The sequence below is a fragment of the Cuculus canorus genome, chromosome 3 (genome assembly GCF_017976375.1).
Source record: "Cuculus canorus isolate bCucCan1 chromosome 3, bCucCan1.pri, whole genome shotgun sequence".
In the NCBI taxonomy this organism is placed as follows: Eukaryota; Metazoa; Chordata; class Aves; order Cuculiformes; family Cuculidae; genus Cuculus; species Cuculus canorus.
In genome coordinates, this window is record NC_071403.1 from 30,734,203 (window position 1) to 30,759,199 (window position 24,997).

General features: G+C 40.1%; 1 protein-coding gene across 1 annotated transcript in view; it reads right to left on the minus strand.

The window, feature by feature from the left end:
- PDSS2 (decaprenyl diphosphate synthase subunit 2) overlaps positions 1-23,906 on the minus strand; it is a 125,670-nt gene extending 101,764 nt beyond the window's left edge. Inside the window, exon 1 of the mRNA XM_054062830.1 lies at positions 23,461-23,906. Within this exon, the coding sequence (XP_053918805.1) occupies positions 23,461-23,690 (230 nt within the window). The 5' untranslated portion in view covers positions 23,691-23,906. The remainder of the gene's footprint in view (positions 1-23,460) is intronic.
- Between the last annotated feature and the right edge of the window lie 1,091 nt (positions 23,907-24,997).

Sequence of the window (24,997 nt, forward strand, 5' to 3'; positions counted from 1 at the left end):
GACTTTCACTACCAGCAGGATTCCTGGAGACATAAATAGAGTTAAAATAACAAAACAAAACCAAGCCAAACAAATGAGAAAGCCTCAGGTAGTTAGTTCTTTCCTTAAGAAGAAAAGACAAAGAGGGGAGAAAAAGCTCAAAGAAAGATGAAAGCAAAACCCTGAGCTCAGTGTTTTTATGGTCTAGGCAGGCTCTTTCCCTGTCACTAAAGGAAAAATAACTTTTTGTCAAATTATCTTAGAAGGTTTAAAAAGTTTCTATATTCCCCTATGCTCCTGCTTTTGAGGAGTAATATCAAAATGTTGACTACTTCAGCTGCAAGGATATAAGCAACCTCTTGAATGGATTTTTTTTTAAATGTGACTGTATTCACTGCAATCTAAACTCAGAACAACTGATAACTATATATGTATATCTAACTTACAAAACTAATTATAAGAACTTCTACAGCAATCCTCTGAAGTTCTTGCATAGACAAGGACATAGAAAGAAAAACATTCACACAAATACCTTAATATAAATGTGGTGCCTTGCTAATACAAAAGTTTCCAATAGCTCTAGAAATAATTGTCCTAAGAAGTGTTTTAAGTTTTCATCTTTGGTTTGCCCAGTAGGTTCACATCTTAATAACTGACATGGTGTGACAGACATTCAGCACAACATGTGAGGATTCAACCATGCCATTCCCATTGTGAACAGGAACTCATTGTTGCACTCTTGCAGGCTGCACTGAAAACCTTCCCCACCATGTCATTGTGAAGGACTAATCACGTCACTTAAAACTGAGAGGAAAGCTTTTCTAATTAAGGATCAACTTTGGAATCTGATTTTACTCTTTCATGCTAATACTAACCTTGCTTTTCAGTGTGCATGCATTCATTGGCAATTTCTTTTTGAAGATAGTCATTCAAATTAGAGGAGAATTCGGGCCAGAAGTACATATATTTTCATTCAAAGAACATGTCTAATGGAATTATTCTCTTTTCCACAGGCCCTTGAAAATGAATTATTGAGAGAGGGCTTACATAAATATACATTCAGCTAAAGAACGATACACGACACTTCATTTAGCATCCACCTTTAAAGAATGAAACATCTTCTGCTCTGCCCAAGCTGCTCCACTGACCTCAAACTGTTCATGATTCCTACTTAGCTCTTGATAAGCAACAGCAAATAAGTACTGATTTCTGTTAGACTTCTAAATGGTTTGAATGGATATTTTTTTAATGAAGCAGAACTGATGTCACATACTACAACCTGCTGTTTGACACTTTTCTTTATCCCTGTATGCTCTCTAAACATCAATAATACTCTAAACCAATATGGAATCAAAATAAACGGGACACAAATCACAATGAAAGCCAGCATTATCCTGCAGATTTCTTGTGCACTGTCACAAGAAATGGACCGATGCTTCTGTATGGAAACATCTAATTCCAGATGCTCTTGTATGAGTAGACACTTGCCTTTCAAATGCGCGGAATGAGTAAGTGCTAAATGAGCAAATTATGGGAAGGTTGCCATTGGGCATCAGCACCATTTCCACACACCCTTGCTTTTTGATAAAATCTGACCTACATCAGAAGTTTGCTTTCATATTTTGTTTGTTCATCAAAAAAAGGACAGAATAAAAAGGCATAGCATTCCTAGAAGAACTCAAGGCCAGGAGCTACTTGTTTAACGTGCATCTTGACATAGACTGTGCACTTACAATTGCAGCTAAATTTTTCTATTTGTTTTCTTTACTCTGGTGGATTGTAGGAGCAGTAATTAACTTCAGAACATTAGCTTTTGTCTGGTCCAAGCAAAGAACCGATTCAGAAATTGCAAACTTCTTACAGTTCTGAAATATAAAGCAAGGTTCATCAGGCCAGAGAGGCAGTCTTTCAATCATAGGCACACACAGTTCTACTACAGCTTTTTTCTTTTTTCAAACAAGCAAGAGCTTACTAATGAAGTCCTTACAAAGCAAGGCTTTTGCCTCTTCCTCTCCCTGGTCCTGCTAGAGTGCTTCTTTCTTGCTTTCAGAAGTTCACTGTATGAGCCTCATGAGTAAAGATACTTTTTCCGTACTGAAGCCACTGTATTAACCCAATCTCTCTTGTGCTAGTCTTGGTGTCCCTTCTGTGGCAGTTCATGTATCTCAGAAAAACAAATCTGCTCTCCTGGGATTAAGAGTATCTCTCTTGATTCAGCATTTAACAAGCCAAAAGTTCAGGACCAACCCTGTATGCCTGACTTAACATCATATGTCTGATCTCCGCATTTGTGGTCCTCAATGGATCTTTCATCTCAAAAATCTTTCCCCCCATATATACTTTCCTATACTGATCCAAGGATTCCTTCCAACAAAGCAATTACTGAACTTTAGAAGCTCACAGTTTTAGCTGAAGTAGCGATGCCTGTAGACGCAAAACACTGGCAGCATGCATCATTCACCTCCCTCTTGCATAGTTCCTCCAAAAGAAAGCCATTGAACTTAATTTACTAACACAGCACAGGATGCCACAGATTGTGCTTTCTGAAGCATTTATTTCCCTATGCTCATTATATAGTCAGAAAAAAAACTGAGTCCTGATAGACATGTAAACACACAGGCAGAAAATTTTATCTTAAGTCCACAATACTCAAAGAATTTACATAATTAACTTTGTGCACAAACAACATCTAACCAGAAAACCACCTGATATTAGTTGAATAGGTCCTTAGTCTCAAAGGGACCTACCTCTCTTGCAAAGGACTTGTCCTGAAGAACATTCTGCCACATACAATTTTCACCTCAAAGAGCTCCAGCATGCCAGAAAGCACAGCAAGCAGCCACAGTTTTCCCCTTGCAGCTTCCTGTAGCTTTTTACACATGCTGAACCCCAACTAGCGAGTATCCCAAAGATTATGGACCAGTACCTTAGCTTGCTGTTTTGCAGAAAGTAAACACAGAAAGGAAGATTAGATTTAACTTACGGCAGCCAGTGCTGCAGAGATGACATAGAAGACCCTAAACCAGCTGGAGCTTCTGAGGATTTGCAAGCTTCATGCCCAGGTGTATCACATTGCAATAGTCAGGAGGAAAGTGATGAATAGGTGAGCAATTGAGGTCAGGTCAGCTTCTGACAAGGGAGAGTTTCCCCATCAGCAAGAGACATTCTTTGTGAATACTAAGCTCTCCAAGAGCAGACAGGAACACTCTCAGACATCTTGCTGAAGCCACATGCCAATGTATGTACTCTTCATCAATGGCAGCTTCATAGGACTTAACAATTTTCCAGACACCATCACCATTATCACTTCTACCTCACTCACATTTGGTTTCAGCTTATACTTCTCCTCTCCCAAAACCCCAACCTTGATTCTTCTTAGTTGTTATTTATCTCTTTTCATGTATGTGTCACTTGCCTGCTGCTAGCATGTGCATTTACACTCAGCTTGCCTACTGGTCTGAGGAGAAAATAATTCTTTTCTAATACCACGAAAAAATAGACCTAGCAGAAAAGGTCCCAATTTGCATCATTATATCTGACATGCACCTTCATATAAATGCTGATGGGAGATTAGGTAAATATTTAAGGTCCATTACTCTTCTCTGAGGAGAGAGCTTTCAGAAAGGAAGCAGAACCAAAGGACCAGTCATCCCCAAAATCACTAGTAGTGGATGTATGGTTTTAAATAATTGATATTTCTTTCAAGAAGTCTAAAGAAAGAAATCTTGGTTAAGCCATCTGCTATTGTAGAAGTATAAAACAAAGTGTGTGGAGAAACCTTATGCGCAGTGTATTCCCTACCTAACAAACCTAATGCCACTCACAAGCTGAAAATAAACTGACATATACATTGTTAAGAAACTCAGTGTGACAAAGAAAGCACGTTTCATTGGTTTTTGTTGGAGGTGACACTTTCTTGTTTTCTTATCAGACACCGTAAAGTGCCACCCAAATTTCTCAATTTCTTTCCCTGCCTGTTCCAGTGGTTATCCTGCAGGTGGCACTAAGGGCTAAGAAATTTCTTTCATATTTTTCTTGTCGGAGGCCTTTTACGTTTCATTAACTTCATGTCCATTGAATTGTACTGTAGAATTCATCCTTTAAGCAACTTGCTTATTTCAAATCTATTATATAAAAATTTACCCTGTCTCCTGCTGCACCTTTCAGATCTGTTTAGACATTTCAGAAAAAAACCCACCAAACTTTATTCATCAAATATATGGCATTTGTAATAGATGATATAAAATAATGGATGGTTAGTACCATTAATTTAACTAAAATGGCACATTTTACAGAGGAAACTATTACCTACATGCAAGACCAAATAACAAATAAATTTATGCAGCTGTTAGTGACAAAAATGTCACTTTAAACTTAGGATGGTATGATGTTGCTCCCGCTATGATGTTGTTCCCCTGAGATACCCAGAAGCTGAATTCATTCAAACTTAATCTTTCACGTCTTTTATGAAGCTATTCCTATAAAATTTAAAATTCAGTGTTCCTGTAATCATCTGTGACTTGATTATCTCACAGGATGCAGTAGACTCATCTGAATTGGAAAGATGCTTTTCTTCTTGCTCAGTGTGCCTTTTTTAGCTAGACAGATGGTGCAGCAGTTTCAGAGCAGAGAGTTAAGTATCTGACAAACAGCTGGAAGATTTTAAGCACTCCACTTACACTGCCTGGGAGGGTACCCATCCCATCACCATTTATCTGAGATTCTTCAGATAAGGTATTTGTAAAATAGCATTGAAATCCTTTTAGCTCCTAAGACAACTTAAACTTCAGAAAACACATAGAGGTGAGTGGGCATGACCTTGGCTATCCTAAAGAGGAAGAGAGATCTATAATCTTCTCTTTTTATGGCTGAGACAAAACTAGTTGTTAAAATATTCAAGGCATATTTGACACATACTCACCTCACAAGGCAAGGGAGCCTGTGAAAGACAAACACATCCTTTCCTGCACTTCGCTCTGCATTAGATGGAATTATCACGAAATAGAGAAGGATCGCTCCTGCCAGACACATACAAGGAATACCAACAGTTTCGCTCCCCAACTAACTCAATCATGAAGTGAAGGAGTAAGCAGAGAAAAATCTAAACACAGGTCTGAATCTGAGGCTTGATACTACTCTTTGTTATCTGTTTGTATAACAGAACTACGTTAATAAATCAAATTAATCTGTAGTAACAGCAGCAGCAAAGGACATTCATCCATGTTTTGGAATCAAGGAAAGAAACTGAGAATTGTTAAAGCTTTTTTCATTTCAGCCTAAGGAGAATGTAACAGAGACCTAGAGGAACCACACAAGGTGCCTCAGAGTTTAGAAGCTCAGTTGCTACTTCAGACGCTGGGGAAAGAGTGTCCTTACAGATTGCTAATGCAAAAAGAGAAGCAGTAACTTCTCCAAAAAAAGCAGCCTCACTAAAGAGGATTATAGGAATATCCTATAGGATATAGCAATATATTTCTTCATTCCACAAGGAATATCATGCACTGAAAGAGAGTACACATTAAATCACCTCCCATCAGTGAATCAGATGAGACCAACACCAAACAAACCCAAAATGAAGAAAACACTCATTTTCCTCTTCTCCTGGATTAAGGAATTACAGTAGTTCACAGAAAGGCCAGACCAACACCATAGCTGGTACATGGAAGAGATAGATCTGTACAGGCAAAAGCAGGGAAGAGTAGAGTGTGACAGCTCCTTTCCAGCAGTAATAGCCAACAGACAACTCGGCTGCTTGTGAAACCAGAATCCAAAAACATCTCCAGCCAATTCTGCTTGGACTCAACACAGTGAGTCTTAAACCACTTGTTAAAACTATCCTACTGCATCACTTAGCAGCCAATGAAAACAAAAAAGATTTCTGGCATGCTTTCAGAACTAAACCATTCAATAGGTCCAGAAAGATGATTTTCAGTTAATAAAACTGTTCAACTGCAAGAAGTTTTCCCTGAATCATTAAAAACTCAAGTATTTCAAAGTTTGTGAAAGTATCAGACACTTTCATGTAGGTGCAAAGACATTTTTCCATCAACCTAAAAGAATTTCTTACCCCAGAGAGGCAATTAAAATTCAAATAATAATAATATAGCAATAAGAAATATATCTTGTGTACCTACCCTATACAGAACAAATGTTCTTGATTCTAAACTTTTTTGGGGAAAAAAAAGGACTTAGTTTCATTTATTTCTGAACTCTGGTGATTATATGGGTTTATAATTTCTGACACAGTAGTCTGAGGCAAACCTCATTTTCCACAATATTCCTCAATTTCAGTACAGTTTTCGCTTGTCTTCCAGGAAAAGGAGATTCACATTTCTTAGGGATTTTCTTGCTCTCTCTCATTTTACTAGACTTTTTTTTCTCCATAGAGTTCTTTTGAACCAGAAGGCTGAGAAGCAAGAATGCAATGGCTAAAGGCAACAGGAACAAACTTTTCAGACCCCATTATATCTGAGAACTTCCCTTGCTAAAGGAAAAGCTTTGCAGAGCTGTAATGTCTCTATTCCAGAGATTCAAACTGCAAGAGCTGTCACAAGAGTAAATACAAGATTTCAGATGAACTATTAAATCCCCCAGCAAATCATGAAACTAAAATTGCAGCTACTTTGCTACAAAACAGAAAGCTATTACACTGAAGATCCCAACAGAATAGAATCATAGAATCACCAGGTTGGAAAGGACCCACTGGATCATCAAGTCCAACCATTCCTAACACTCCCCAAACCATGCCTCTCAGCACCTCATCCACCTGTCCCTTAAACACCTCCAGGGAAGGTGCCTCAATCACCTCCCTGGGCAGCCTGTTCCAGTGCCCAATGACACTTTCTGTGAAAAAATCTTTCCTGATGTCCAGCCTGAACCTCCCCTGGCACAGGTTGAGGCCATTCCCCTTGTCCTGTCCTCTGTCACTTGGGAGAAGAGCCCAGCTCCCTCCTCTCCACAATCTCCTTTCAGGTCGTTGTAGAGAGCAATAAGGTCTCCCCTCAGCCTCCTCTTCTCCAGGCTAAACAACCCCAGCTCTCTCAGCTGCTCCTCGTAAGACTTGTTCTCCAGACCCCTCACCAGCTTTGTTGCTCTTCTCTGGACACGCTCCAGAGCCTCAACATCCTTCTTGTAGAGAGGGGCCCAGAACTGAACACAGTATTCGAGGTGCGGCCTCACCAGTACCGAGTACAGAGGGAGAATAACCTCCCTGGACCTGCTGGTCATGCCGTTTCTGATACAAGCCAAGATGCCATTGGCCTTCTTGGCCACCTGGGCACACTGCTGGCTCATGTTCAGTCGACTGTCAACCAACACCCCCAGGTCCTTCTCCTCCAGGCAGCTTTCTAGCCAGACTTCCCCTAGTCTATAGCACTGCATAGGTTTGTGCCCCAAGTGCAGGACCCGGCATTTGGCCTTGTTAAACCTCATGCCATTGGCCTCAGCCCAGCAGTCCAGCCTGTTCAGATCCCTCTGCAGAGCCTCCCTACCCTCCATCAAATTTTTATTCCTGTGGCCAAATACATCTGCAGTAAGCAAATGCTTTGTCATTTGCACGCTCAGGCATCATCACCACTTCTGCATTGCGTCAAAGTTTTCATTAGTATAGATTCTCCTTCCCTATGGTTGTTCTTGTATATAATTCCCATACCTCTTCAACTAAAAACAGTCACACTGCATTCCTTTAAGTAACATATGTTCTCCAAAGAGTAGTATTAAAAATGCTAAGTATTTCCAGTTTCACTTGACAAGTATACACTGACGCTGAGAAGCGGCTGTCAGACCATACACACAATACAGACACACACTGCAAGACAAAGTTCGTGAACTGCTGTCCATAAGGGGAGCTGCTAGTCTGCTGAACTATATCTTTCTGTTGTTTTCAATTTAAAGTGATGAAAAGAACATACACGGTACTTAGCTTTTAAAAGCACTACACGGCAGAAAACCTCTAGAAACCACTGGAATGCTCTGGACATAAACTGAAATTGTTTCACACATATCTCTAACAACGTTGCTGTGATCAGCCCTTGGTGTGTGCACACTCCACCCGACTCCTCTTTAGTCTGACTTCTGCAATGTACTCCTCTTACTTTTCCCTCTTGAAATCTGTGGGTTTCTTAGCCTTTCTGAATCCTTCCTCTCTCATTAGCTGGTTCTCTAATAATTTAGTAGTAAGGCTCCTATTCCCCACTCACTAGGGAATCTGTCAGGACCCTTATCCCAGGCTTGAAAAGCTACCTTGCCCCTGGGCTTGGCATGCTTTGTCCAAACTCCCTGGCATTCTTCTTGCTGTTATCAAGCAATCAACTGAACCTTATTTTTGCCACAATGGAGCTCCAAACTTCCCTTCCAGAAGCCCTTACACTTATTTTGTGCAAAATAGTTCAGCTGTTAATTAAATGCAGTATAATTAATAGCAAATTGGAAAAGATAAATGCCACACTAAAAAAAAAAAAAAGACCTACAAACCCCAACCACAAAACTATAAAACCCAGCTCCTTTTCAACACTTTCATCAGCAAACAGAAGTCTGCATCTAGTGCATTCTGACTATTTGCCTCAGGCAAGCAAGACCTCTGCATGGTATGTCATCATTATTTTGTGCTTTAAAAACCATCAGTTGGGCATATATCCTTAAAATAGCACAGAATATTGTTACCTGGAGATTACTTTCTGCCTCAGTCCAAAAATGTGTTAGGACCACTTGTGCATGAAGCAAAAAATAAATAAATCAGGTTGGATGTAACTTTCTTTGCATACAAAAAGGAAAAAAAAACAAACCCCAAAGCCTTCTTTTTTTAACTATCACAAGATGTCAATAAAAAGTGGCCATTTATGGCAACATGAATTTCAACACTTTCTGTAAATAACAGTTTTGCTATTTGACATCCCACACTGTTACTGCATTTTGATATTAATAACTTATATTGAATTTTTAGTAACCAAAGCAATTTTATATAATTTGCAGTGAAAAAACGTAAGCATTTTCCAAGTTAACTGCAAGTAGTGTTTGAATGGGGAACTTCACAACAGCTGACAGTAAAAATTAAAACAAAACAAAACACATACACCAAAACTGAAGTATATCCATTGCACAACATCATGGATGAGTTCCAACCACTTGCTTCCTAGAGTATGCAACTAAACAAAAAAAACCCCAACCTTCACAAACTGCAGTTCCCCACATTTAAAGTTTTTATGAACATTTCTTTTAATATTCCAGATCTTGCACGCTGGTAAGCACTGGCCCCAGCTAGGGCACGGGTTTTTGGCCTCCTCAGGAGGATCTCCACAGCACAACAGAGCTGGAAGTAGGACATACACATGTGTTCTGACCTCCAGGTATGTGTGGCAGCATGCTCCTGCCAGGGTGCTGAGTCCGTAGCCCCAAGTGGTGCTGTACCCATAAAGTTGCCACCATTTGCCCAGAAAAAAAAAAACATTGGCAACAGCCACGTGGCCAGAATGAAGAATCCAGCCTGGAGCTCTTACATGACAGGCTAGCACTCTATCCATTGAGCACTGAGGTAGCGAAGATGAAAAAAGTAGTCCAGAATACTCCAAATTCAACAACTGAATTCATCTAACTTGGTACTCTGTCCCCAACAGATACCAAAAATTAAAATATATGAGAAAAATTTAATTAGAGGACAAACACTTTGTTCTCTGCTATTGGCTGCAGGCATTGAAATAGGATATTCTGGACGATTATTAAGAAACCAAAAACATTAAGATTAAAAAAAGCATGAAGAGGAGAAATTTTAAAAGTGACTGGTTTAGTGATGACTCTCCCATAAGTTATTATAAGAATGTTCTCACAAAAAGGCTTTGCTTACGGCAATTTCTCCTCCCCTTTGATTCTGCTCTTCAGCTAGCTTCCAAGAAAATTCTTGGAAGTAATTAACACAATTAAAGGCACAGTGATAAAAGCTAACTTTAAAAAAAAAATAAAAGTTTAATGCCTAAACACTTTATCCTACTTTATTTTCTGAATGTATCATTTATCATAATTGAAGACACTACAAAATAAATTGCAGCTTGGCTGCAATGGCCACACAAGAGAAAACACACCACTTAGGTTTGTTATTCTCTTTTTTTTGTAAATCAGTCTCAGGCTCAGTTTAAACACATGCCAAATATGACCCAAATTTACCACATCTTCAACCAGTAATCATTCTCAAGAGCAGGAAAATAAGCATCGATTAAATCCCCACAGACCATAAGCAACTGATAATGTCATCTTTTTATAACCGTATATAGTTACATACATACATGAGAAACAGTTTAAGCAAGAACACCTACTGAACTCAGGCTATCAAACTAACACCAACAAACCCGTCTATTTTGCCTATTATCTAAAAAAATTCATATATGCAGATACCGATACCTCATTTAGTTTTACATTAAATTTCTGCAGTCCTCAACAACTTCACAAAGCAATACATTTTAGTGCATGTTAATCTTTCTCTTCCGTGGCTGACAGGAAAACATGTTTCTGGTGATATCTTCTAATTTTCTAAGTTGTTCCTTGATGCGCTGGACACAGACCAGAAATCAAAAGCAAAATAGCAGTCTTGTTCAACAGAGCAGCATACAACAGCCCATTAGAGAATTATGCAGCAGATATTATTCTTCTCCACTGCTAACATAGTAAAAGCTCCTCAGGGAAGAGCTTAACTCACCTGTAACTTGATTTAAAACTTGAAGATTTAAACATCTAAACAATTAATTAAAATAATCTAGATCTCTCATGAAAGAATAATTTATCATTCACAGGGGAGGGAAGAATTTAAAATTATTCACATCAACAAATGATGACTTTTTTAGGTAATTTAATGCAAAATTCCATTTTGAAAATTACATCAGGTATGGAAACACAATAGGCTACCCACATTTACACTTCCTTTCACCACAACCAGCCTGCACATTTCTGCCTTTTGTATTTCAGTAGTAAAAACAAATAAATGTGCAACAGCTTGTGAATTAATGAAAACCACAATTAGGGAATTTAGAGCTAAAAGAGAGCTTGCTCTTTTTCTTCTTCTTACTCTCCCTTCTAGGGCTAGACCAGCTCTGAAAGGTTTATTTAGTACTCAAAAGAGGAAAGGGTTTTCCATTCTTGATATAAAAGTGTAAAAACACCTCCAAATTACTCATAAGGCAAAGGTGAAACATATATAAGGTTTGGGCATCTACTGTCTTCATATATGAATGGAGGTAGAAAACAAAAAAAAAACCTTGCTTTTCACCATTTCCCAAAGTGGGGCTTTTTTTTTTTTCTTGGTTCTTTGTGTTTTTTAAATGTGAAGAATACAACTACACTCTCAGTAACCAGCAGCACAATTCTTGTCATGCGTTTGCACTACATTCTATAGCACGGCAACATTCATTCCAAGTAGGCTTAAAATATTAAGACATCTTGAATCCTCTTCAATGTATTGTCTTGCTTTGTTAATAATTATTTTCATAAGAAGGACCATTTGTTTGCCTCCAGATTTAACAAAAGGGGTACAAATCTTTAAGGCATAAAGACACTATTTCATACAACATCAGATGCATGAGTTTAAACAGATTTTCTTCACGTTCACAGGACAATGTTTCTTCCTCACAATAACACTGATTAGTCCAGGTTCCTTGTCTACCGCTCCATTTATCATAACCAAGAGAAAAGTCAGGACAAACGCTTAAATGGCAGATTTCCTAAGGCACGCTGGTGCATACATGCTTCCCAAACTGCTCAGTAAATAAGACTTGTTTACACTGAGCTTCACCACATGAGAACACGAAAACAGCTTTCAATATTTAATATCTACATGCACACCAAGATAATCTGAAACAGCGGTACCACCCAGGGACAACATATTAATCCAGACTTTCTATTTCCAGCAAGTCAGTCACCTGGCAATTACAACAGAAGAGGGAAGGGAAAGGAAATGATCCTAACTATGAAGACATCTCAACTTCTGGTTGCGATGGATATTTAATTCTCAGCAGTTATCTGAAAAAGGGGTCTTTTGATAAAGTAACTATTAGGAAGATGGTACATCTGAAAGAACGCTGTGGACAGATGATGAGGCCTGTCAAAACTGGAAATCAAAGCCCTAAAATGAAAACATATTCATAGAAGCTAACTGCACACACTAATCTTATAAAGCATAAGATGCGTGCAAGTACAGCAAGACATAACCCATTTCTGCGTCCACACTTCGAATCTGATACAGAGATATGCTGCCAGCCACTTATATCCACACACGCACTGTGGTCACAAGCCAATTCCTCATAACACATCTCCACAGTCTCAGCTGGCACTCGGGTAAGAAAAGGCAGAGATGGAGCCTGCCTCACCACCCAGGTAGTTCTTCCCAGCTCAGAGCCCGTGCACACACAAGGTACCAGAGGGATGTGTATACACCTACTGCAAATCTCATTACCGCTCTGGGAAGTGTCTATACTTCACATTGCAGGCTGGCATTCAACAACAATACTAAGGTCATGTTAATTAAAAAAAAAAAAAAAAATCAACCTCTTGAAGTTTCATTCATAATGTTCTACTACTAAAGCTTAATCATTCTCTAACCAGCTCTGGCAAAAGACCCAAAAAATTCAAAGGAACCCCTAAAGGCTTTAAAGTAGAAAAGCAAATGAGAAGGTGAATATTCAGTTCATATTTTATTTGAAAATAAATTCACAACAGGAAAACCTAACTTCACCTCTATTAAGATGTCACAGGAACAAGGACAGCAAAAAAAAAAAAAACTCCATGTACACATGCCTGAGCACACACTCCTGTGTTAGGACAAACTACCCCCACCCAAATCCACAGGCAGCAATATGATTCCAAGTGGCTGACAAACAAAAACCAAGTCCATGTTCCTGTTGCTATAACATAACACATAATACTCTTTTTCCTCTTATGTCATTTGTATAACATTATTTTGGAATTTGACTATTTAAAACTTGGTTGCTACGACACATTATAATCATTACATGGATTCACTTTCTACTTTCCAGGTGGCAAAACTATTTGTTTCAGTTTTACGAAGTTGTATTATGGACAAAAGATGCATAAAATATGCTCTAAATTCTATTAGTAGAAACTGTAATGCCTTCCATTCCCTGAGTAAACGTATATCGGAAGGACGGCTTCCCCCACAGTTAACCTAAAGGTCTCCATACTTCGAGCTTCCTCTAGTCTTCAGAGTCTTGCTGCTAAGAACAGTCTTTTTGCATTATAACTGTTAGTGACAGGTGACATCTGATTTCTCTCAGAGTCTGTGAGTGACTCCCATACTACCCAAACTTATAAATAATCAAGAAGTGAAAAATTCTTCCTGTGGACAGAAAAAAAACATGGAGCATACGCCCTCCCTGGTATTCCTGGCTCTAACAACTTGGGATCAAGAACTGATGATGAACTGATCTCTTAACCCTTTACACTTCAGCTTCACCTCCACAAGGCCACACAGGTTTGGGGAAAGCATGTTTTTACTGTAGATTAATTTTCAATTACTGAAATATGTCATACCAGACAGATTCACATCCAGAAGTCAATTTCTAAAGGAATAATCCAAATATCAACTTCATAATGTAGCATAAACATCACTGAAATTCTTTTAAAATATGCACACAGCATACCTTCATCTTCACAAGTCACATCAAATGAAAAGCAGTTGAAAATCAGAATCAGGAAGGTTACTGGGATAAAACTTTCAACCTGTATAACAAACACACACACAGCCTGCATTGATATACCATAGAAACCTTTATTTTCTAGACTATGAAAATATATGAATTTTCATAATACAAAAATACAGTGTCTCTGTTGTATTCAGTCTCAACGCTCAACACTAATTTAAAATTAACGCTATGTACCTTTGAGGAAAAAAAAAATCACTGACACACACATATACTAGCACAATCATTTATCAGCTGTGCAAGACAGATGATTTTCCACTTCTAATCACAAAGCTTTGCCTTCTGTTTTTGACCTAACAAGTATTCTACTTAGCTCTTAACAACTTGAACTTTTCGTTAAGTTTGATTAAAAGCAGTCTTACCAAATCAACTAATTATAGCACTTCTGCTACTGGCTAATCACTTAGATGACAACCAGACACAAAGTGTGTTGGCACGGACCATTACCCTCAAATTGCCTTAATCAGGACTATTATGTATTTGCAGGATGGGTCTACACAAGCACATCCTGTTACATAGCCAGACCTACCTACTGAAATACAGACTCTTTTTTTAAAAAATATAAAAGAGTACGATATATAAGCTATTTCAGGGACACTGACAGCGTAGAGATGCATTAACCCCTTGATTATGATTATTTTGGGGGGTGTCCTAACAGTTAATGGAAAGGATAGCCGTCATTCCAGCAAGTCTGCAGCATGCACGTGAAGAGCTAGAAAAATAAAATAGAGGTTGTTACGGTGAATGATTTTCTTAAAAGTTCAAATTCTATATAATTAATTAATTTTGAGTATGTCTAGTGGCAGTTATCAAACCAAGCAATTCACGTTTATAGGATTTTTTAGAATAACAAATAATAAAAGATATTTTTTACTTCATCTTGAAGAAAGCTTCTTCTAAAGGATGTACTTCTTGCAGCAAACTGGAGGAGGAAGCTATGGGGTTTGCTAGTTCATGCTTTTTAACTGGAAAATCAAGTGGAATCAGTAGCTCCTACATATGACTTCTTTCCCTGTCTGGGAAGGAAAAATGGGGAACAAAAAGAACTAGATTTTACTAAACACTTTCATTGTATTAAGAAACACAGGATTACCTGCAGGCCTTTCTTTGTTTTTCCCCCAAGATGGAAGAGCAGGCACAGACAAGAATCAACCAGTGCTGTTTTGAAGAAAGTAACTGGAAGAATTGCAAAAGCAAAGTAGGAACAACAACCATCACTTGTAATTAAAGTGGAAAAGAAATGAGAAAGATGAATGCAAGGACTGAAGAAAAGATGGCTGTGGCTCACCTGAAGAACCTCCGGCAAGCTGAACAGGTCCTAGGGTTTCTCAGTTGAATCAGGTACTGAGGCAAATTTCTAAGCCCTATCTATCATTATAAGTAAAATCCAGCTAGGTCGCAGCATGCGTTTGACAAAAGCCTATGTATAATGATTCTCACCAGTTTTCCTATATGATCAGTTTTTCTTTCCTTAGATGAATCTCCTGCACAGCAACAGAGAACAATAATTAAGCTAAAGTGATTGTCAATGCCAGAGAATTGGCAGGGACAATTCAAGGACAGCAAAGCAGCTGCAACAGATTTTAAACTTAATTTTTCTTGTAATAGATCCAATTTTTAAATTCATGGTGTTCCTTTATAGTCTGTCAAGTTTGTCTCTAGCAGTAGTTCCTTTAGGGCAAGCACTGCAGACAGTCTACCTACCCTGAGGGGAACTAAGACACTCAGAAGTAGGGTAAAGGAAAGATATTAATAATTTAAGACAATGGTGTGCCAACCCTAGGAGGAAGCAATAGTGTAAGCACAGAGCCATCTAACTCCCCAGCTTACCTTTGTCCTTTGTGAACTCTCTATTTTCCTGAACAGATTTACAAAGTGCTGTACAGGATACAGCGCTGCCCACAGTTTTTGGACGAAAATATTCTGAAAATGCTCATGGTGACTTGTTAACCCGCCCTCCTGCCAAAGTCAGGACCTCCAAAACAAGAAGTTAACAGGGAGGGACATCAACAAAATAGGCAGTGGAGGGGGGGAAATATCTTGAGTAGGGGAGAACACTTCGTGCAATCTACAAGACATAGACCTCAGAAAGAGTAAAAGCCGTAAGAAAAGTTCTTTTCCCGTCACTCCATTAAGAAAAGGACGTTAATTTGTTATAGCCAAAAAGAAGATTCTGTAACCTTCTTCGAGGTTACAGAAATAACTATTTTGAAACTGTTTCCACTTATTCAGTTGCTTTAACCTGTAGAGCAAACACTGACCTAACAGTCCTCCACTGGCACACGTAGCTTGCTATTCAATAGCCCCATGCATTAGAAATCAATTGTACCTCAAAGAAGAAAAGAACAGATGTGAACTTTAAAAATTACCTTTATTTCAAAATGATGCTTGGGCTCCTATGAACCTAAAGTAAAACCAAGTTTGCTCTAGGTGTAGTATACTAAATCCTTTCAAGATTGATTGGTACTTGGATCTGTTCCTTGAACATTCAGTTTCTTTCTCACATGCTTGAAGCCCAAGTTTAAGAAATCCCAAGGTCTTTCATTTTGTCAAAGTTATTTGTACATTAAACTGTACATTAAATTCTGACTTATATTCCCTATTAACAATACCAGAAATGATCAATATCAGGACAGCGTATTAGTTTTCATTGTAAGTAATTCTCTCAGAAAATCCTGAACAGCATCATTACCTACTGAATTCACTAGGACTATCCTATGCATATGAAATAACACAAGCACAGGAACCTGGATTCAACATAGATATGTAAATGAGAATCACTGCAAAAAACTATTATTCATATGCAAGAGAATTTAATTTGCACCCTTGTTTTTGCACATCCATGCTGCAGATTTGCTACTCGATCCTACTTTGCTTATAGCAGCAAAATATTCAGCATAATCGTATGGTACAATAGCCAATTTAACATCCTTTGCATAAATTCTTCCACAAAAACACTATCAGTAAATGACAAGACAAGAACTGAGCACCCCTACAACTGAAAACTAGTTACTTATTCATCAGCCTGGCCTCTCCCAACATTTCAACATTTGTAATAGACCCACGATCCTGATGGTGACTGCCTTTACTTCTTGAGCCATTGTCTACTAATATAGTATGGGGGGAGGAGTGGGGGAGGGAAGGAAGAAGAGCCAATCTTTAAGAGTGAAAGCATCAAACTTGAGCAAACAATTTTCTACTCCTTTGGGATCCTTGCATCACTATATTACAGTTTGTGCACTGCAAAGGTGGTAAACAGGAAGGTTGCTACAACTTAAGACTGTCAACTTACCTCATTCAGAATACTATCGTATGTACGCTGGATTTTTTTAGCTTAGGTTCCAAACTGGTTTTTTTTATATACCCATACATACACTTGTGAGTGGATAATATGCTTTCCTTGAAGAATGAGGTCCTTACTACCAAACCCAGCAAAATTACAACATTTTATTAAAAAAAAAAAAAAAAGTTAAGACCCCTTAAACTGAAACTCAAAGCCAAAGCGTACAAATTCTGATGCAACTCTCATCTTCTGGGGTGTACTGGCAGCTCTTCAAAAACGCAGCAAAAACTCATGGGTATGAATACTTGTGTATATGAACATAACATTGATAGTGAAGAAAATTGATAAAAAAACATACCTTGATGAAACTTACAGAGGAGAGAAACTAAAAATAAAATTTGGGGGAAAGAACAAGCAGTACACATCTATTCATCATCACCTCCCTCCTTACAAGAGTATAAAGAGCGAGTGTAACCTGCAAGTATGGATTCCGTCTTCACTTAGCTGTACAACACAATCCTAAGTGTCTAACTGAAAACCATAGTGAAGGCCACAGATGTAAGAAAAAACATGGAACCAGATACAGAAGGAAGTATTAGTCCATATACAAGCCTGTAAGTGGTTGAATTTCTCCCATGTCTCTTTATCTGCCAAAATTGATTTTTCCATGACAGCTCCCTAAGAGTTTGTTCAGAATTAAACAAATAAACACAAGTTTTTTGGTATCTAATAACTGTTTATAAAATGGTGAGTTTAGTAGCCAAAACCCCTAAGGAGTACCAATATTTGTAAGACACATAACATGGTGAAGATAGTATTCAAGGCAATCAAAACAGACAAAGATATTCACATAATCTAATTCAGCTAAGAGAGGCCAGCTTTCCTTGAAAGAGAAGCTTCTTGACGGCGAGAGCCAAAGCAAGAATTTAACTTCAGTGCTTCTCCTGAGAGCACCTCCGTTTCCATCAGCTACACAGAATGCTTTAGGAAACAGTTTTCCCGGACTAAGGCAAACTTGCCATAACTACCAGTATTCCAGTAATTTTGGAGATAGTATCAAATATGTCAAGCAAGAAAAATATTTCTGCCTTTCTGACATCACTACTAAGACTTTATCCAGAGGTGCTTTGTATGCTACCTTTGGTGGCCAGTGCTTTGTGGAAGTCCAAAAGATCTGTGCAGTAAACACAGGAAGCGACAACTGCTGCCTCATTGCTAACATCACAGACTTTCTGACCACGATTATAAAAATCACACCTTTTGACCACAAAAATATTTTTTACAAACTGAAATTTTGTACAAAACAGGCTGAAAAGTAGTAAAATTTAGTGAATGCAAGTGTGTTTTAACTTCTGATTCAGCAACAACAGGAAAGGGACTTTATGCCCCCGATGCCTGTTACAGATCGTACAACTCAGTAGAACTTAAGAGATTGTAGTAAAATTTATGTTTACAAACTGTAAGTCAACCAGACCCTCTGCTTGTCACTTTTGAGTATCCAGCTGCTGGCTGTTTTCAGAGAAAGTCACCTCCTAAGCCACTCCCAAGTAAACAGAAACTTTCACCTTCCTAGCCCAGAAAAAAACCCTAATTAGCAACTGAAATAAGTTGCTAAAAAACTACTTGTAGTCAACCACAGCATCTACAGTTATTAAAAAAAAAAAAAAAAAAAAAAGGTATAGTTTTAAGGGAACCATTCTGTTAAGACAAAATATAAATTGGTCATGACAACTGGATCAACACCAGGATGGAACAAATCCCTAGACCCACACTGGAATCAGTCACCCACACAGGAGGACAAACACATGCCACATACAAAGTTACAAGATATGCGGTATCGAAATGAGCCATTTCAAGCTGACAGAAATGGAACTATCAGGGAACCAGTGTTATTGGACATCTTAAACAAAGAGCAGTAATCTTGAAGCTACCTCCCCTGGATGGCATTTTATGGTCGATGTTTAAAATGGCTAGAGATCTACACAGAGCATGCTGCAACAGAACAAAATCTGGTCTATCAAAGCTTTTTATTTCTGCAATAACCCAGAAAAACTGTAACTAAGTCTACTTAAGCATTTATCACCAACAAACAATTCTGACAGAACTAAAATATAATCATTCCTCCCACACACTAATGACAGAATGGCTAGAGCTAAATGGTATCCCATAATAATTTTACATGTATGAAGTGCCCCATTTCATTTACTGATATTATAAAAGTGATGCATTGGCCATAACGTTTACTGTTTACAATCTGCAGCAAGCTATACCCTTCTCAAGGGAGATTAAATAATCAAAAAAACATTATTTACGCTAAGTATTGGAGAAAAGGAAATCACTGTGCCAATTACAGATTCTTTTCTATATTAAGCAGGATGTATGTTAGTCTAGAAAGGAAGGGGAATGAGAAGACTGGTAATTTGCTTGCTTCCCAGCTGAAAAGCAGGTCATACGTTCATGTGTTGAAAAAAATTGTCCTTTACTCTAACAAAGCCTGAAGAGTAAAAAAAATGTAAACGTTAGCTTTGAGTAGCTGCAGAAAACACTTCATTATAGTGGAAAAAAAACCTGGAAAGCTCTGAAGAACCATAGAGTGACTCACAGGACTACAAACAGAAATATCTATAAGTAGTCAGATTGCAATTTTGTTTCCAGAGTATCTGGTAGATGTTAATATCTTAATGATAGCATTTCTTTAAAGTATTCTTTATTAATATTGCTTATGCACTGTTTTCCACTCAAAGACCACAGCAATCAATACAGGTGGTAGTGAATGAAGTGCAACACCTCCAGAAAACAGATGCTACGGTATTCATTTTACAGATAAGTAAATGCAAGTATGAAAAATTAAGTGACTTGCCCTAGTTGGAGGGCCAAAAGCACAGCTGTGAATATAATCCAGATACCCCAGCTTCCAATGATATGTTAACCACCAAACATTAGCCATTCTGAAATGAAATATAACCTTTCCCTCACATTTCACCCTCCTACAAACAAGTCCTGCAGAGCTGGTACTGAGGATGCACTTCACATGGCTGACTTCGAAGGAACCAAAAACTTCAATAGAAAAACAAAACAAAACAAAACAAGATAAACTTGACTTTACCATATGGATTGCAGAACTCCCAAATCCCTCACTGCAGGGCTCAGTTACCCATCTCTGCCCTCCCAAGAGCAGAGTCAGCAATAGCTCACAGATTTAAAGCCGCTGGACAGGCACAGGCTCGGTGGGAGGTATCAGGGTCGCACATCATCCCAGAACACCTGCTGCAGTCCTGATTCATGGCCAGCACTTACACACAGGAGCTGCCACTGTTGCATCCAAACGAGAGGGAGAAATGGATGGGATCACCAAAGCAATGTATACTGCCCCAACAGCTGTTCCTCCACATGTCCTGTCTCACGCAGACAGTTATCTTTCAGCGGCCTTCTTTAAGGCCCTCGGCACAGGCTATGGGTTGCAATAGCCTCCTGACCCAAAGCTCAGCAAAAGGTTAAAAATGCTCATATCAGTGCTCCTGTTACACTGAAGGCTTTCACTGTGGTGGCAATCATCGCTTACGCTGTCTCAGCTCTGAACCTCTTCTGAACAGAAAAAGCAAAAGGTTTTCTACTAAAGTTTAGGAAATCCCTAATGGCCCAAGGAAGACTTCAAAGGCTGGCAAAGCATTTAGACAGGAAGGGAGGACAGACACAAAACCACTGATGATAAAATGCCACTAGTCAAAGAAGGTTAAAAAAAATTAATATCTCTTAGAGATGACAGCAAACAATCATATTTGTCACCATTTATAACCTCAAAAATGAGTAGAAACTTGAGAAACAGCGTGTGCAATTTATCAATTTGACTGCCCAGATTTTTCAGATGTTCCCACAGAGTGTTGGAGCACTTAATAGACATATACAGTATTTATGCACTCACAGTCTGAAAGATTAGAGTTGTGGTACATATCAATCACCTAAGTTTAAAAAAAAAAATAAAAAAAATCAAAGAATGTATTTTAGGTACCCATGCTTTAAAACATTTGCCTGAACACAGAACAGGAAACCTATGTCACTTTATAAGCATGCATAATGATGTTAAACATGTATCCAGTATTGAAAAAAACAAGGCCTGTTTCCTAAACTGCTACAGCTAAGTCAGAGCATAGACCTCAGATCTACAACTAAAATTAATCACATTTACAGTCAAACATACAACACTTGAATTTCAGAAAGAGATTATTACGAAAGAACAAGATCAAAATTCACCTTCTTGCAAAATAACATCATAAACCAAGGTGAGGTGCAATTTGTGCCTGGCTACAGGTGTACTAAAACTCGTCAGCAGGAATTAAACTCTCTTGTAATACAAAGGTCAAGGCCATTGGAAATGCATCCACAACAACGCTTTCGGAAATACCAATGAAGCCAAATAAGAACATCCAAAATAAGGGCACATGTTTTCAGTTTTATGTGAGTAAATACTGACTTTTGTTTCCAGCATGACCCATCAGGTTAGTAGTGTACTCTGAAACATATATGAATTTAGAAAATGAATGGATTCATTCTTGCTGACCCTGTGCACGATTATATTCCTACTGCTGTTTTGCAGGCCACAGGCTTAAAGAATTAAATCCAGAGCAACCCACTTAAAACAACAAGAAAATCCACATACACATCACAGCTCCACTACGAAACCTCCAACCACACCCCAAAATCATAGAATGGTTTGGGTTGGAAGGGACCTGAAAGATGATCTAGTTCCATGCCCCCTGCTATGGGCAGGGACATCCCACTGATCAGGCTGCCCAAGGCCCCATCCAGCCTGGCCTCGAACACTTATATCCAGGGATGGGGCAGCCACAACTTCCCTGGACAACCCATTCCACTCCCTTACCACCCTAAAAATACTGTATTTAAACTTAATTCACAAATAAACCAGCAACTATGACACATTGAACAGACTCTGTAGAGCTAAAATGTGTCTCACTTTAGCACTGTGGTCTCCATGATACTTTTATGACCGCAGTGGAAGCTTAAGAACCCAAATATACTATGCTTCAGTCCTATTGCCAGCATTCCATTGACTGACCCTAACGTCGGATCCAAAGGAAGAAAAACACTTTCTTCTTGCCCCCCCCCCTTATAAAAGAAAACAAAAAATCTTTACTAAGCTTATCATAATATCACAACCTGCATTTAAAAACAATGCAACAAAACCCTGTCCACCAGCATTTTCTCAAGTCAAATATTTTCCACTTTTATTATCAAGTTGATTTGTTTCTTCCAGAAAAGTCTACTTAACGCCAATATATAAATCCTCCCCCAAAATAATGTTTCTTCAAAAAGCTGTGTTTGTCCCTGTACTCCTTTTTTTACTCAAGATGGCTAGATTTAGACAGAAAGCTTGAAAAACAAATCTGGTTTTTAAATCATTGCACCATAACTGTGGAGTTGCCAAGGACCACTGCACAGCTACTGTTTTTATTCTTTAAAAGAAAAGCAGAACATTTGCTTTGAACTAATGCTAATTTTTGGTTTACACCTATTCAAAAAATACTGTGCATATTAAACTTTGGTTCTACTAACATTGCTGTATTTGCAGTTACAGCAAATACAGTTCTATCAAACAAAAAACAGCCAAAAAAACCCCAAAAACTAAAAACACCTAAACCTACAATCCAATGCCCTTGGAAAACTGCATTTTTTTTTTTATTATTTAAGCTTCTGGCATTTTATTGTTTAAAAACTTACTGCCAGTCAGTTCTTCTTTTACAGTCAAAGAAAACACTGCCCAACGATCCCAACTTCTGCTCATTGGCAGGAATGCAAGTCTCCCACCAGTTTGCCTTAGAAATGAAAAGGGTGGATAATCAGCTTAGCAACCCTAAAAATCTCAACAATGTACAAGAACTCCTAGCTCCCAGCTGGATATTCCAAAACAATGTTTCGTAAAGCTCTTAGTAACCAAACACACAGCTCAGAGCGGTGTCACTTTGAGCTTTTAACCTGACTGGTCCTACCACTTTTTTTCCACCGGTTTCCTCACAATATTGTTCTTAATATTCAAAAAACCCGGACTGTCAGGGAGCAGCCATAGTTCTTCCATTGCCAAGGGAATATTTTTTTGGCACAATTTTGGTTTATTAAACACGATAGACTTGATAGAGGATCTGGCTCAAGAAGTCTCTAAAGCGCGGTCAGGTCTCCCATTGCCTGGGGAAACTCCTTCCTCGCACGTGGCATTACAACGAAATAACTCGGGGATGAGAGAGGATACAGCAAGAAAAACCTGTTGCGGCAAGGAAAGGAAGAGCCTGGAGCGGAAAGCTCTGCACCCACGCCAAACCTCAGCGCTCCAGGCAGCGTTTCCCTAGGGAGGCGTCCCACCGCATGGTCCTTCTCAGGCACCCAAAGCACCCACCAAGCCACAACTCCCGAGAGCTCGGGAAGCAGCAAACCTCCCCCCTCCCTCCCTCCCGAGCTGCCGTCGGTCCCAGCCCGTCCCGGGGCTCTTACCGGGCGGTGTCGAGCAGCGGGTGCTTGGTGCCCACCAGCTTGCGAACCTGCATGGCGATGTTGCTGAGCTCGTCGCTCAGCAGGCACCGCAAGCTCATGAAGGACGTCGGGTACCCCACGATCTTCTCGGCCTCCGACACCACCTGGCTCCAGGGGCTGCCGCCCGACACCAGCCCCCGCAACAGCCCCTGCCCGCGGCGGACCCCGCGCCGCCACACCGCGCCCCACATCCCGGCAGTGAGGGACCCGGCACCGGGCGGCTCAGAGCGGGGGGCTCAGCGAGGGACCTCGGCACCGGGGGCTCGGAGCAGGAGGGTGGGGGTGGGGACGGGGACACACACTCAGCAGAGGGGTCTCAGAGCGGGGCTCTCGCTTCAGCAGCGCGGGGGGGGAACTCAGAGCGCGGCTCAGAGGAGGAGTTCAGAACGGGGGGAGCCCAGCAGCAAGGGGCCTCAGAGCTGGGGGGGAGGGGGAAGTCAGAGCGGGGGGAGGCTCAGAGCGGGGAGGGGAACCTCAGAGCGGGGGGGAAAGGGCTCAACAGCGAGGGACCTCGGCTGCGGAGGCGTTCAGAGTGGGGTCATGGGTGGAGGACGACACTCAGATGCGAGGGGCGCTCAGAGCGGGGCACTCAGCTCAGCGGCGCGGGGGGGGGGGGGGCGGGAGTCAGAGCAGGGCTCTCGGCTCAGCGGCGGGAGGGCGAGGGGGGGCTCAGCAGGCGGGCGGCGGGACCCCGCGGCGGCCGCGCTGCCTGTCCGCGTGCCGCCCGGCGCCGGCCGGAGCGGGCTCATTGAGCCCTGGGGGCAGCCATCTTGGCCGTCGCAAAGCGCGCCGGGCCGTAAAGCGAGGGTGGCGGGACGGTCGCTGCGTCCCCCCCCGCGAACGGTGGGAATGGCGGAGCGGTGGGATCGTGTGGATGGAAAAGAGCTTTGAGATTGATACCAGAAGCAGTTACTGTTACAAAAAGCGGAATATTTTGGTTTAAGCTAAAGCAGAGTTCAGTTTTCATCCGAGCAACTGTACTTTTTGAAAGTTAGGCAGGATGTTCCTCTCACAGCATATCTTTTTATAACATGTTTTCTTTTCAAATAGTGTTTTCCGAGACACTGTCACGCTCCTCGTTCTTTTGGAAATGCTGACGTCTTGTGTGCGGTGTGATCTGCTTCTGGGATCACCTGTTTGCAGCCTTTCCCCATCTCAAAGGCAAGGCCAGGCAGAGCTGGAGCCAGACACAAATTAGCAGAGATTTGACTGTTGTGAAGTTCATAATAGTGTGAAAATTAGTCCTTGGAAAGGAATAGAATATGCATAAGATTTCTGGGAAAATTTATACACATGCATGTAAGTGGGAAATCTATTCTGTCCCCAGCTCTTGTCTCGCTGCACGCTATGGTTGGAAATCATTCCCTCATGTTGCACAGGCCTGATAAAGGATGCTTGCTTTCTGAAACTCCAAATGAGTCTTCGGGAGTTTATTTGCCAGCATTTTCGGTATCAAGATCATTGAGTCCACCCATACCTGTCCACTACTAAACCATAT